General features: G+C 46.9%; 1 protein-coding gene across 3 annotated transcripts in view; it reads right to left on the reverse strand.

Moving 5' to 3' along the window:
* Positions 1-6,436, reverse strand: part of LOC310771443 (uncharacterized protein) — a 25,851-nt gene extending 19,415 nt beyond the window's left edge. For all 3 annotated transcript variants that reach the window (XM_083664056.1, XM_083664057.1, XM_083664055.1), the window contains exons 1-2: positions 6,305-6,436; positions 2,701-3,351 (exon numbers count right to left, since the gene is read on the reverse strand). In XM_083664056.1, coding sequence (XP_083520182.1) covers positions 2,701-3,351; positions 6,305-6,349 — 696 coding nt within the window. In that variant the 5' untranslated portion in view covers positions 6,350-6,436. The remainder of the gene's footprint in view (positions 1-2,700; positions 3,352-6,304) is intronic.
* Positions 6,437-11,730: the final 5,294 nt, after the last annotated feature.

The following is an 11,730-nucleotide window of genomic DNA, read 5'->3' on the forward strand; positions in this document are numbered from 1 at the left end:
ATGTGGTCATGGCTCAGCTACTGGGAAACAAAGATGTGTTTGTGCCACTGTGTATGTATGTATGTATGTATGTATGTATGTGTGTATGTATGTATGTGTGTATGTATGTACTGTATGTATATGTATGTATGTATGTATGTATGTGCAAAGCGCATTTAGGCGTGTGTGTGTGTGTGTGTGTAGTCAGTGTGTAGCATATGTGTACATGTGCACATAGCCTGGAGTGCACATGCTGCAAACAGGACGTTCTGTTCTCAAAATGTGCTCATGATGATTGCATGGCACAGACTTTACAGTAAGGCCTGTGTGATGGCAAATACTTTACAGTAAGACCTGTGTGATGGCAAAGACTTTACAGTAAGGCTGGTGTGATGGCAAAGACTTTACAGTAAGGCAGATGTGATGGCAAAGACTTTACAGTAAGACCTGTGTGATGGGACAGACTTTACAGTAAGACCTGTGTGATGGCAAATACTTTACAGTAAGACCTGTGTGATGGCAAATACTTTACAGTAAGACCTGTGTGATGGCAAAGACTTTACAGTAAGGCAGATGTGATGGCAAAGACTTTACAGTAAGACCTGTGTGATGGCAAAGACTTTACAGTAAGGCAGATGTGATGGCAAAGACTTTACAGTAAGACCTGTGTCATGGCAAAGACTTTACAGTAAGGCAGATGTGATGGCAAAGACTTTACAGTAAGGCCTGTGTGATGGCAAATACTTTACAGTAAGGCAGATGTGATGGCAAAGACTTTACAGTAAGGCAGATGTGATGGCAAATACTTTACAGTAAGGCAGCTGTGATGGCAAAGACTTTACAGTAAGGCAGATGTGATGGCAAAGACTTTACAGTAAGGCCTGTGTGATGGCAAAGACTTTACAGTAAGGCCTGTGTGATGGCAAATACTTTACAGTAAGGCCTGTGTGATGGCAAAGACTTTACAGTAAGGCCTGTGTGATGGCAAATACTTTACAGTAAGGCCTGTGTGATGGCAAAGACTTTACAGTAAGGCCTGTGTGATGGCAAAGACTTTACAGTAAGGTCTGTGTGATGGCAAATACTTTACAGTAAGGCCTGTGTGATGGCAAAGACTTTACAGTAAGGCAGATGTGATGGCAAATACTTTACAGTAAGGCAGATGTGATGGCAAAGACTTTACAGTAAGGCCTGTGTGGTCTGTGTGATGGCACAGACTTTACAGTAAGGCCGGTGTGGTCTGTGTGATGGCACAGACTTTACAGTAAGGCCGGTGTGGTCTGTGTGATGGCACAGACTTTACAGTAAGGCCGGTGTGGTCTGTGTGATAATCCATTTCAAATTTCTAAAAGCTGTTGGAGAAAATAATATTTCTAGTTAATAGACTACCGTAGTTGGTTGAGATTTTGTTACAATTCACTAGTTTGGTCCCTGCTTTTGAACATTCAACGAACTGTGCTCAATATAAATGCCATAGGATTCATTTATAAAAAGGGAAGAGAAAAACATCTCGCTAATAACCACGTGCCTTTGCATCCCACCAGCTTCATGGATTGCAAAACTGCACTGGAGAGTCAGATCACAACAACCGGTGCCATACTGCTGTGGCATATCACATGACAGTAGGACAAGCAAACCCTCGTGTGGTCACAATAATACAATCAAACCAAAATCAGATTCAGATTCACAACACGTGTCTAGAACATACTCCACACAGCCAGCCCCCATTGACCTGCCGCCCCCCATCTAATCCAATCAGCCGTCTCAGTCAAGACACACACGACACAAAAGAAGAGACATCTAAAAGAAAGCCACATAATGTGCCTACTGAAGCAGACAGTTTTGATGTAGGAGGTAATGTATGGTGACTGCCGAACAGTCTCCCACTGATGTACAGTGTCTCTCTCTCTCTCTCTCCTGCTTTCCATGTCTTTGCTAAATGGAACACGTTGTTCCCTCTGCCCTTCAACCCCCCACCCACTCCACCTCTCCTCCCATATGGACACAGCTCCATCTCACTGGCAGCCACAGAGACACACTTTTCACAGCACAAACCCAAACAATCAGCGTCTAAACTCGTCGCTGAGAAAACACCATTTCGCACGTGTGCAGAGAAAGAGCCTGAAATATGCATACAAAAAGGCACATGTGGTGGACCAACCAACATCTAAACTGGCAGTAGAGCAGGCTACTAGTGAAAACAAAATGGCAGCAGCATGCAACCGCCTCAAGGCACATGCTGTACCCAATGCAGCTCATCGTTACCCCAGGAAGAAACCTGACCCGTTTTTCTATACAGGCTTCATAAGAACACACTGGGGTTTCTAGAACCAGTGAAGGCACCAAAGAAGCTCAGACACATTTTCAAGGTCAAGTTGCTTCCAATGTTGTGTTTTTACTGTGTGATCAAATCTTCTACATCGGTAGGTAAATTGCCATGCCTTGTTACACCTTACTACTCGAAGGGCTTTGAGGAACCACCGCAGATGAACTCAAGAAGATTCCTTGAAGAACTCATGGTGGACCTCTGACATATGACAGTTCTACAAGGAATCCATTGCTGATATTTATTTTTCTAATGAGGAATCCTAAGGTGCTTATTGACTCCCTTTGAAACGTATAATGATCCTCAATGAACATATATATATATATTTTTTTACGTGTAGCCTACAGCTCAAATCGGCCCAGCTTCCACCCTGTGTGAAATAAAGTGGTTCTTACCTCGGTTACTGGTTCTGGAATGATGGGTTCAGCCTCTTGTACTACTGCAGCTTCAACTGTAGGGGGCTCCACTGGCGTGGGCTCGACGACTGGTTCGTCCTCAGCGACCGGAGCCGGGGCTTCGCAAACAGCAACTTCTACTGGGGCTTCGCAAACCACAATTTCTCCTGGAGCCGGGGCTTCACAAACAGCAACTTCTACTGGAGCTTCACAAACCACAACTTCTCCTGGAGCCGGGGCTTCACAAACAGCAACTTCTACTGGAGCTTCGCAAACCGCAACTTCTACGGGAGCCGGGAATTCGCAAACCGCAACTTCTACTGGAGTCTGTTCCAGCAGCACAGGCGCAGGCTCTGGTGCTGCTACCTCCACTGGGATGGGCGCTGGAACTGGTTCTGGTACTACTGGTTCCGGTACAACTGGTGCTAGTACTACTGGTTCTGGAACAACTGGTGCTGGTACTACTTTGGGTGCCTTCACAATGGGGACTGCGATGGGAACGGCCTCTGGGATCTTTTCTTTTACGGGTGCTGGAGGTTTAGCCACCTTCTTAGGGGCTGCTGTAGGGGGCGCCTTCACTGCAATCGCAGGGGTTGCTTTGGCCGGGGGGTTGGCTGCATACTGCTCTTCGAGGGCTCTCCTTTGGGCTTGCTGTTGGGGTGAAAAGACAGAAGAAGATTGTGGTTAATAATGGTTTGTTGTCTTGTCATTACAATCGGAGCCATTATTTAAGTCCTCCTTCATGCATTATGCCTGCAGAAACTCCGCCTCCGCCAGCTGCAAGTCATTAAGGCTCGTTAAGGTTCGTGCACAATGTGCATACTTAAAAAATAAAAATAAACAATAACAGCCGCCCTCGGAGCAGATTCCGTGTCTCGAGCAGAACTTCCGCCGCAGTTCCGTTGTGACGTAAAACGTGTCACAACGGAGCGTTTTAACAGAGGAGGAAATGGGAGATCTCCGTGAGCAAAACAGAGAGAGAAGGTAAACACTGCCCATGTGCTTATATTACCCAGATTATTAATGATACAAAGTGGGTTGATAATCGGTAAAGCCGTCCTTTAAATGTAGTAGAACCAAATGGAATACACTAACACAATACTTTTTTTTTTTAAACTAGTTATACACGACCATTCCTTGTAACTTGCAAAATCAATCTTTTCTAAATAATTATTTGGGGGATATGGCGCTGGTTCAGCAGGCAGGACAATGGTTTTTATACAGGTGTTCAATATCAGAGATATTTAAAGAGACCGGGAAATGAAAGCAAAAAATAACGAAATGGAGAACGAAAATCAGAGGCAAATGCGGGTCCTGGCGGTGGGATTGTTATTGAGGTCCTTATCTAGCTCAGATAGGTGGTGTTGTTGACAGTGGGAGGTTCATTCTAGCACTTTTCTATTCACAGGAATACCAGGGATGCCACAGCGGCCAGGTCCAACGTGTTTTTCCGCTCAGGACTAAACCCGCGGGGCTTTATTGGAGGTTTAGGAGTGCAGACCACTGGTGGGAGGGGCCGGGGCGACTGGGAGTGGGCCCAGCAAAGCTCGTTACAGAATAGGAGCTAATTAGCTGAATCAGAAAGATTTGGACAGGTCTGGTGAAGCGGGAACACAAACCCTCTGAGTCAGCAGGCCTGAGAGCTCCGGACGGGGGCCCCCAGGCCAGACAGTGGGCCTAATCGCATCATAATCAGGTTATAATCAGGTTATAATCACAGCCAGAAAATGCTTTGTTAAAGCGACATTCACAGTGCTTGACAAGCCCTGTAAGCCGACTGTGTATATGTGCGTGTGCGCACGCGCGCGCGTTTGTCTACGCCTGTCCAACTATCTGCCGTCAAAACAACCCCTCCCTTCTCTCGATACACCAATAGTCGGCCGCCTGCTTTTCAATCCAAACCTCACAGGGGAATTTCAATATTATCAAATCAAATGTTCATTAAATGAGTTCCTCTAAGTGTGAAGGCCTCACTCAAGAGGCTCAGAAACAAGAGAGACTGTTGTTTACCAAGGTGGGGGCGCTGAAAGACATGTGCTCACAGTCTCCAAGTCCCTTCCCCTCCTGCACCTCAGACGGATCTATACTTCACCACAAGGGGAATGCTGATAACACAAAGTTGTGACTGACTTCTAGGGCCATTTTTATATCGGAGTGTCACTGACTGAGTGGCGAATCCGAGAGGTTGTGCAGACTGCATTCTGGCAATCTAGCGCAAAACATTCCTACAATCCACACACACGCTACCAAATACAGGCGTGTGGAGCCCAGAGTCAGGGACAGGCTTCAAAGCCAGACAAAGATGAGGGGGGGAGGGGGCGCTGTGGAGGGAGGAATGCCATGAAGCCCATACCGAGAAGAAGTCTCACCAGAACTCGACTGAGCCAATGCCTGCAGGCTTTAGTGGTGAGGCAAGTGATATGTCTTTGGGAAAGGAAAGGGGAGAGAAAAGAAGGCATGGTCTGAAAGAATAACTTATATGAATGGGGAAGGTGCGGGGGAAAACAATGGCGGACAGTGTTTGGTGCGGTGTCTGGATTGATGCTGCTTGGTGAAGTTGGCATGAGGTGGGGGATAACCTTTGACCTCTCGAAGTTGGAGCTTCAATGTTACTTTCTCACTCACTACACACCCCTCCCCTCCCATCCCCTCACTGCCACACCCACCTCTCCCCTTACAGGGCACTGAATGTTCAGAACAGCAAAAATGCTCCAGGCGAAGACCAGTGTGAGCTGGTCCGATGCATAGTTATGGTACCATTGCATGATCCATCGTAATGGCTTTGATAATAGGTAAATAAGACAGTGAACGTGTGCTGCTCGGCTGTGTTTTCTGTAGATTTGTTGTTGTTTATTTATTTATTTATTATGGGGGGAGGGGCGTGCAGAAAGCACGTTTTTTTGTTGTTTTTTACAATGTAGCCTACACATGAAATCTACAATCTAGGCTACATAATAAAACACCCAAACCGATCAATAGAGCGAAAAGGAACGCTGAAACAACATGGCGTGTTGCGCTGCTTGGAAAGACAATTAAGCACAAAGCACTGCACGCATGGCGCACGGGGTCAAGCCATGTGCAGATTGATTTTCGACAACTGGTGTTTCTAAAATAGCAGAGCCAGAGTAGCGGCGATGGGATCTGAAGCCAAACCTCTATAATGTGAGTCAGATAAACGACCTACTACTCGGCACGGGCGTTTATCTTTGCGAGATAAAAACTTTTTACACATGAGACTTGGGAGCGCTCGGCGGAGTAGGCTAGAGCGCGCCACAGCAGCGTGCAGTCAAGTGCAGAAGGATTCAGTATTAAAATAGAGAGGAAATAACTCACTACGACGAAGATAGGCTATTATACCAATAAAACGTCTAATTTCGCGGTGGAATTCCAGTGGGAGCTACCTGGCATGTAGAAAGCTGTTAATTGATAGTGGAAGCTATTTTTTTTCCTTCTTAAAAAGACGCATCACGACGAGGGGAAAAAAAGGGTTTTCGTCGAATCCTTCCAAGAAAACCGAGTTCCTACTGACTGAAACGCCTAAAACTGATTGTGATAGTAGTAGCCTATATAAAAAACTGAGCCAAAGGCGCCTGCGACCACTTACCACCCTCCTCATGCGACGCTTGTTCTTCTTCCTCTTGCTGGGCATGTTGGCGTGTGGTGGTGACGGTGTGGGGGTGCGAGAAAACCAACAAGACAGAGGTAACAAGAAGCACAGCAGCAGAGGCAGAGAGAACAACGTGGATCGTTTTAAAGCGCTCGGTATTTCTCTCATCCGCGCTCCGAACCTATCGGAGGAGCGGGATGAGAGCTGGGGGGGCGTTGACGGCAGAGGGGCGTGTGTGCTCTTGGTACGTACACCCCCACCCCCCATACACACATTATATCTACCTACTGCCTGGAAGAAGGATGTTATGTAATCACTCCATCAAGCCAAAGGCAGAGAATGAGAGAGAGAGGGAGAGAGAGAGAGAGAGGGAGAGAGAGAGAGAGAGAGAGAGAGAGAGAGAGAGAGAGAGAGATTAATTACCTACTCTACTCCCTATTATTATTTGATTGCAATGTTGCAACACATCTGTTTACATAATTATTCTATTAGCCTCTCTTTAATTCTATGCTAATTTTTTGTTTTTATTTTACACTTGCGCTTTGCCAATGTAAACGTTTGTTTCCTATGCAGCCCATTTTGATTGGATTGAGAGAGAGAGAGACAGAGAGAGGGAGGGAGGGAGAGAGAGAGAGAGAGAGAGAGAGAGAGAGAGGGAGCATGGCCCGCGGGCTTGCAGGTTTGCCACGCCCCCTTTCCTGGAGCAGTTGAGAATGTTTTTGACTGAAGCAGGAGGCCACACAGCTCAGCCAAAGGAGTGCATTTTCCAGTTTTTCCCTCTCTCTAGTCCCCCCCCCCCCCCCCCCCCCCATTATGTTTTTTACATTCATCAGAACTCTTAAAATCACTCATTCCTGAGTGGGGGGGGGGTCAAAACAATAACAGTCTGTTAGTAGAGACTGTTTGCCACTGTCTATTCCAAACACATGAAATCATGCAGCACGGAAATAGCTTTCATTATGTGTGGCTCGTGCAAGAAGACAGGGGAATGCAAGCGCGCGCACGTCTCTGCACACCCACCCCCATGATGTGCTGCGTGTCTCTCACAACACAACCATACAACTCCCATGGCAAATTCCCCACGCCTACAGCTCAAGCATTCACTCACAATTCAAACAAAAGGAGACAAAAAACACTTTCGACTTTGATCCACACATTTCTACACTTCAAAACACTCAACACTGCAGAGGTTATAATATAGGTTGTACGGGTGGAATAAAGCGTCTAGGCAGCACACAGGATAGCCCCGTTGTGACTCTTTCCGGGTAGACGATGCTACCCTACAAGAGTCCCGTATCCGTACGTAGACTTGCCCGCGACTCTCGCTCCCAAGCTGAATAGAATCAGCGATACGCACGTATTTACAAGTGTCGCAGAAACATTTCAATGCCACCTAATTGAGCAGAAGGGTTCATTGCTTCACGACGGCGGGGTTTGAAAGCTCGACGCTGCTCATAAATGCCTCTTTTCATCCGAATTCTGTGCTGGTGACGTTATTTTCTACCGAGCTTTCGACCAGCGTGGCACTGTTGAGCGCTGTGACGGCTGGGCGCTCTAACCCGGAAAAAACGATATCACGTAGTCACAGAGAGCACACCTTTTGGAAGTGGCTGGCAAGCAGGCACTGTGCATCTAGCTAGGTACTGGTGGAAAACAAACAGAGAGACAGATTTATGCATTGCAAGCTAGCGTTAGTCAACTTTTAATGTTACGTTGCTGTCAACAAACCATTGACAGTGCAACAGTGGTGACTGAGTGAACACATGTTCCGCCTACCTGACTGCTGTTGTCGCAGTTCACTTTCACGTTGTTTTCTTCTTGTTTTTTCCATCACCATCAATCTGTTTCATCTGTCAGCAGACTTGACTTGTAGTCCTGTAATTTACATTGATGCATGCTGTACTGAACGCTTTAGCCCGAAGCGCACAGGGAGCGAAACTTGACGCTCGTCAATTTCTGCCCCTATAGCGCACTGCAAGCGTCAGATCTGAAATGTAATACACCACAGAATGACAGAACCATCACTATTTTGGGGTAAAGGCCACTCATTTATATGTAATCAGGCACAATTGACCGATTAAAAAAAAGTTGTTATACCCGTAGTTTTGAGCCCCTGTCATAAGCCTCTTCTAAACATGAACTCCGGATTATAACCGTAGAACTGTCGGTCTGCCGTGCAGAGGGGGAGAGAAAAAAGGCAGCGCTGCGGGGGGAAATTATGCAATTCTGTCCAAACTTATTCTAATCTCATCATGACATCCAGGGATAGGCTATGTTTTGCTAGCCGATGTGTTTAGAACCTTTTTCACCAAGGTGACAGGTTTGCTGGTGTTCCAGTGGAACGATGGATTAGTCGTCACTTCTGATCAATGTAAGTTCTTTGTGGGGCCTTTTACAGTGTTGGGGGGGCCTTATGCTAGCTGCGTAGTGAGCCTATATGGCGGACGTGTAGGATGACCTACACGTGGAACCAACACATTCTCACTCCCAAACCATCAAAATGTTGACGTTTGGTCAGGACCCCTTTCCATCACTTTATAAAGGAGGGGGAACTATTTTTCAGACCAGCGACTCGGCCCGGTAACGAGTTGCAGAGACGCGACTTGTGGCTATACCGGTCCGGTTCGGTCCGGTAACGTCTCACGGGAGCCGGTTAAGTTTAGGCAAGCAAAACAACTTGGACGGGTTTAGGCAACAAACGCAACTTGGTCAACTTGGTTGGGGTTAGGGTTATGGTTTGGGTCGGGGTTCGAACCAGCTCGTGACGAGAAAGTTACAAGTCAGGAACGCTGCGAGTCCCACCCCATACTCTCTCTAGTGCCACTTTGACCTACTTGAATCGTTATGTTCAAGACCGCCCGCAACGTCCATGTCTGATGGGAGGGGCTAACTTTGTCTTCGGGAAGTGATGGCACGGGTTCCTCATCGAATGTCAGTTTTTCACGGGTTGGGAGTGAGAACACGGGTTGGTGGAACAGGACTGGGGATCAGAATCACTTATTTCAACAGGCAAAATACACTCACCAAGTACTAATGCTGGGTGGTTGTGTTCTGCATTGTGAGATACCTTTCTGCTCACCACATGTCAAGAGGTTATCTGTGTTACATCTAGCCTTTCTGTCAGTCAGCTCCAAGCAGTCTGGGCATTCTCCTCTGACCTCTCATCAACAAGGCGTTTCCGTCCACGGAACTGACGCTCACTGGATGTTTTGGGTTTTTGGCACCATTCTGTGTGAACCCACACTCACACACAGTGTGAACTGTGTGAAGACGGCCGTGTGTAAAAATCCCAGTTTCAGAAATACTCAAAGCAGCCCATCTGGCACCAACAACCATGCCACGCTCAAAGTCACGGAGATCTCATCTTCCCCCCATTCTGATGTTTGATGTGAACATGAGCTGAAGCGCTGACCTGAAACTGCATGAGCGTATGCACTGCACTGCTGCCACATGATTGGCTGACTGGATAATTGCATGAGGAAGCAGGTGCACAGGTGTCCCTAATAACGTGTTCGGTGAGTGTAAATGTGCAACGATGCCAGGAATGCACATGCATAGTATAAAACACGGTACAGGATGTTGATGCATTCTGCCACTGTCTATATGTAGGCTATTCAGGGACCATGACCTACAACAGGATCATCACCGCAGCTATGGAGGAGGATGGTGTTCATTGCATTTTGGGTAGAGCATAATTGACGGTGCTGTAAAATAATAAAAGGATGGTGTAGTAACAGTGGCGATGGATAACATAATGAGTTGCCTATTGTGGTGATCAGATCGTCACGGCATTTATGAGTTATCATTGGTCAGATTGCGTGTTTAAAACCCAAATGTTGCAGTCACTTCAGGAGGAGGGTAAAAAGTTAATCATACCTTAGAGCCGACGAGGCTGAGATATTCTGATCAGACATCAGATAAATACATTCAAAGCGGTAACTAGCTATTGTAGGACAGGTCTTAATGGTTGTCTTAGTGGATGTGTTTATTTATGCTCTTTGAAAACTGATTTGAGGGATCAGTCAGTTGGTTCAGAGACAGAAGGCACATTTAGAATAGGCGTTTTTAGCAATTGAAAAGATTATTTTTTAATACCTTTGGAATAAAGTATATCTGTCTCACAACAAACTAGTTCCATCTTCACACGAAAACATGTCAGGGAACATGAAGCTGTTCTTGCCTCTGTGCCGTTCATTCTGCTGGTTAGCCAGAAAAGATTCACAGAGGGATGATGGCTATTTAATATGAGGTGTGAAAGGGACATGCATGGGTGTGTGTGTCTTTTGGATTGAGCGGCATACTTTTACACCTCAGTGCTTACTTGGTCGCACATACCGCACTTCACTCACTCACTCACTCACTGTCTCACTCACTCACTCACTCTCACACACACACACACACACACACACACACACACACACACACACACACACACACACACACACACACACACACACACACACACACACACTCACTCACTCACTCACTCACTCACACACACACACACACACACACACACACACACACACACTCACACACACACACACACACACACTCACTCACTCACTCACTCATTCACACACACACACACACACACACACACACACACACACACACACACACACACACACACACACACTCACTCACTCACTCACTCACTCACTCACACACACACACACTCACTCACTCACTCACTCACTCACTGTCTCAGACCCCCTTCTCACCAAACGCGATAAACTCGCATGTACTCGCACTCGCCCTGTCAAGCCCTGCCCCGCTGCTGCAGCTTGGTTGGCTGCCTTGCTGTATTTCCGTCTTCAATTGGTCTATTTCGGTTTTGGCCCCTCCTCTTGTCTTGTCGCTTGCGATGTCCTGGCGCCAGGTATCCCAGCATGCTTTGCAAGCTGGTGAGCGACAAGATGGCAGCGATGGAAGGAGGGGCCATTTCGAAATCGATCAATTGAAGACGGAAATACAGCAAGGCAGCCAACCACGCTGTAGCAGCGGGGCAGGGCTGACTGGGCGATAGTGAGTACATTGCTCACCGCCCATGTTGGTGTGTAGGGCCCGTCAGTCAGTCAGTCACTCACTGTCTCACTCACTCACTCGCTCGCTCACTCACTCACTCACTCACTCACTCACTCACTCACTCACTCACTCACTCACTCACTCACTCGCTTGCTCGCTCGCTCACTCACTCACTCACTCACTCACTCACATTTCCGTTTAGCTGATGCTGTGAATGACTATGATGGCCGGACACACTACCCGATGGTCAAAGTAATCAGAATGCTGTTGGGTTCAGATTACACAAGTTGCTGTGTTGTATTTATTGCATTACTGTAACAAGGTTACGAAGTCAGATTTATTGCATTACTGTAACAAGGTTACGAAGTCAGATTTATTGCATTACTGTAACAAGG

The sequence above is a fragment of the Poromitra crassiceps genome (assembly GCF_964638095.1).
Source record: "Poromitra crassiceps genome assembly, contig: HAP1_SCAFFOLD_654, whole genome shotgun sequence".
In the NCBI taxonomy this organism is placed as follows: Eukaryota; Metazoa; Chordata; class Actinopteri; order Beryciformes; family Melamphaidae; genus Poromitra; species Poromitra crassiceps.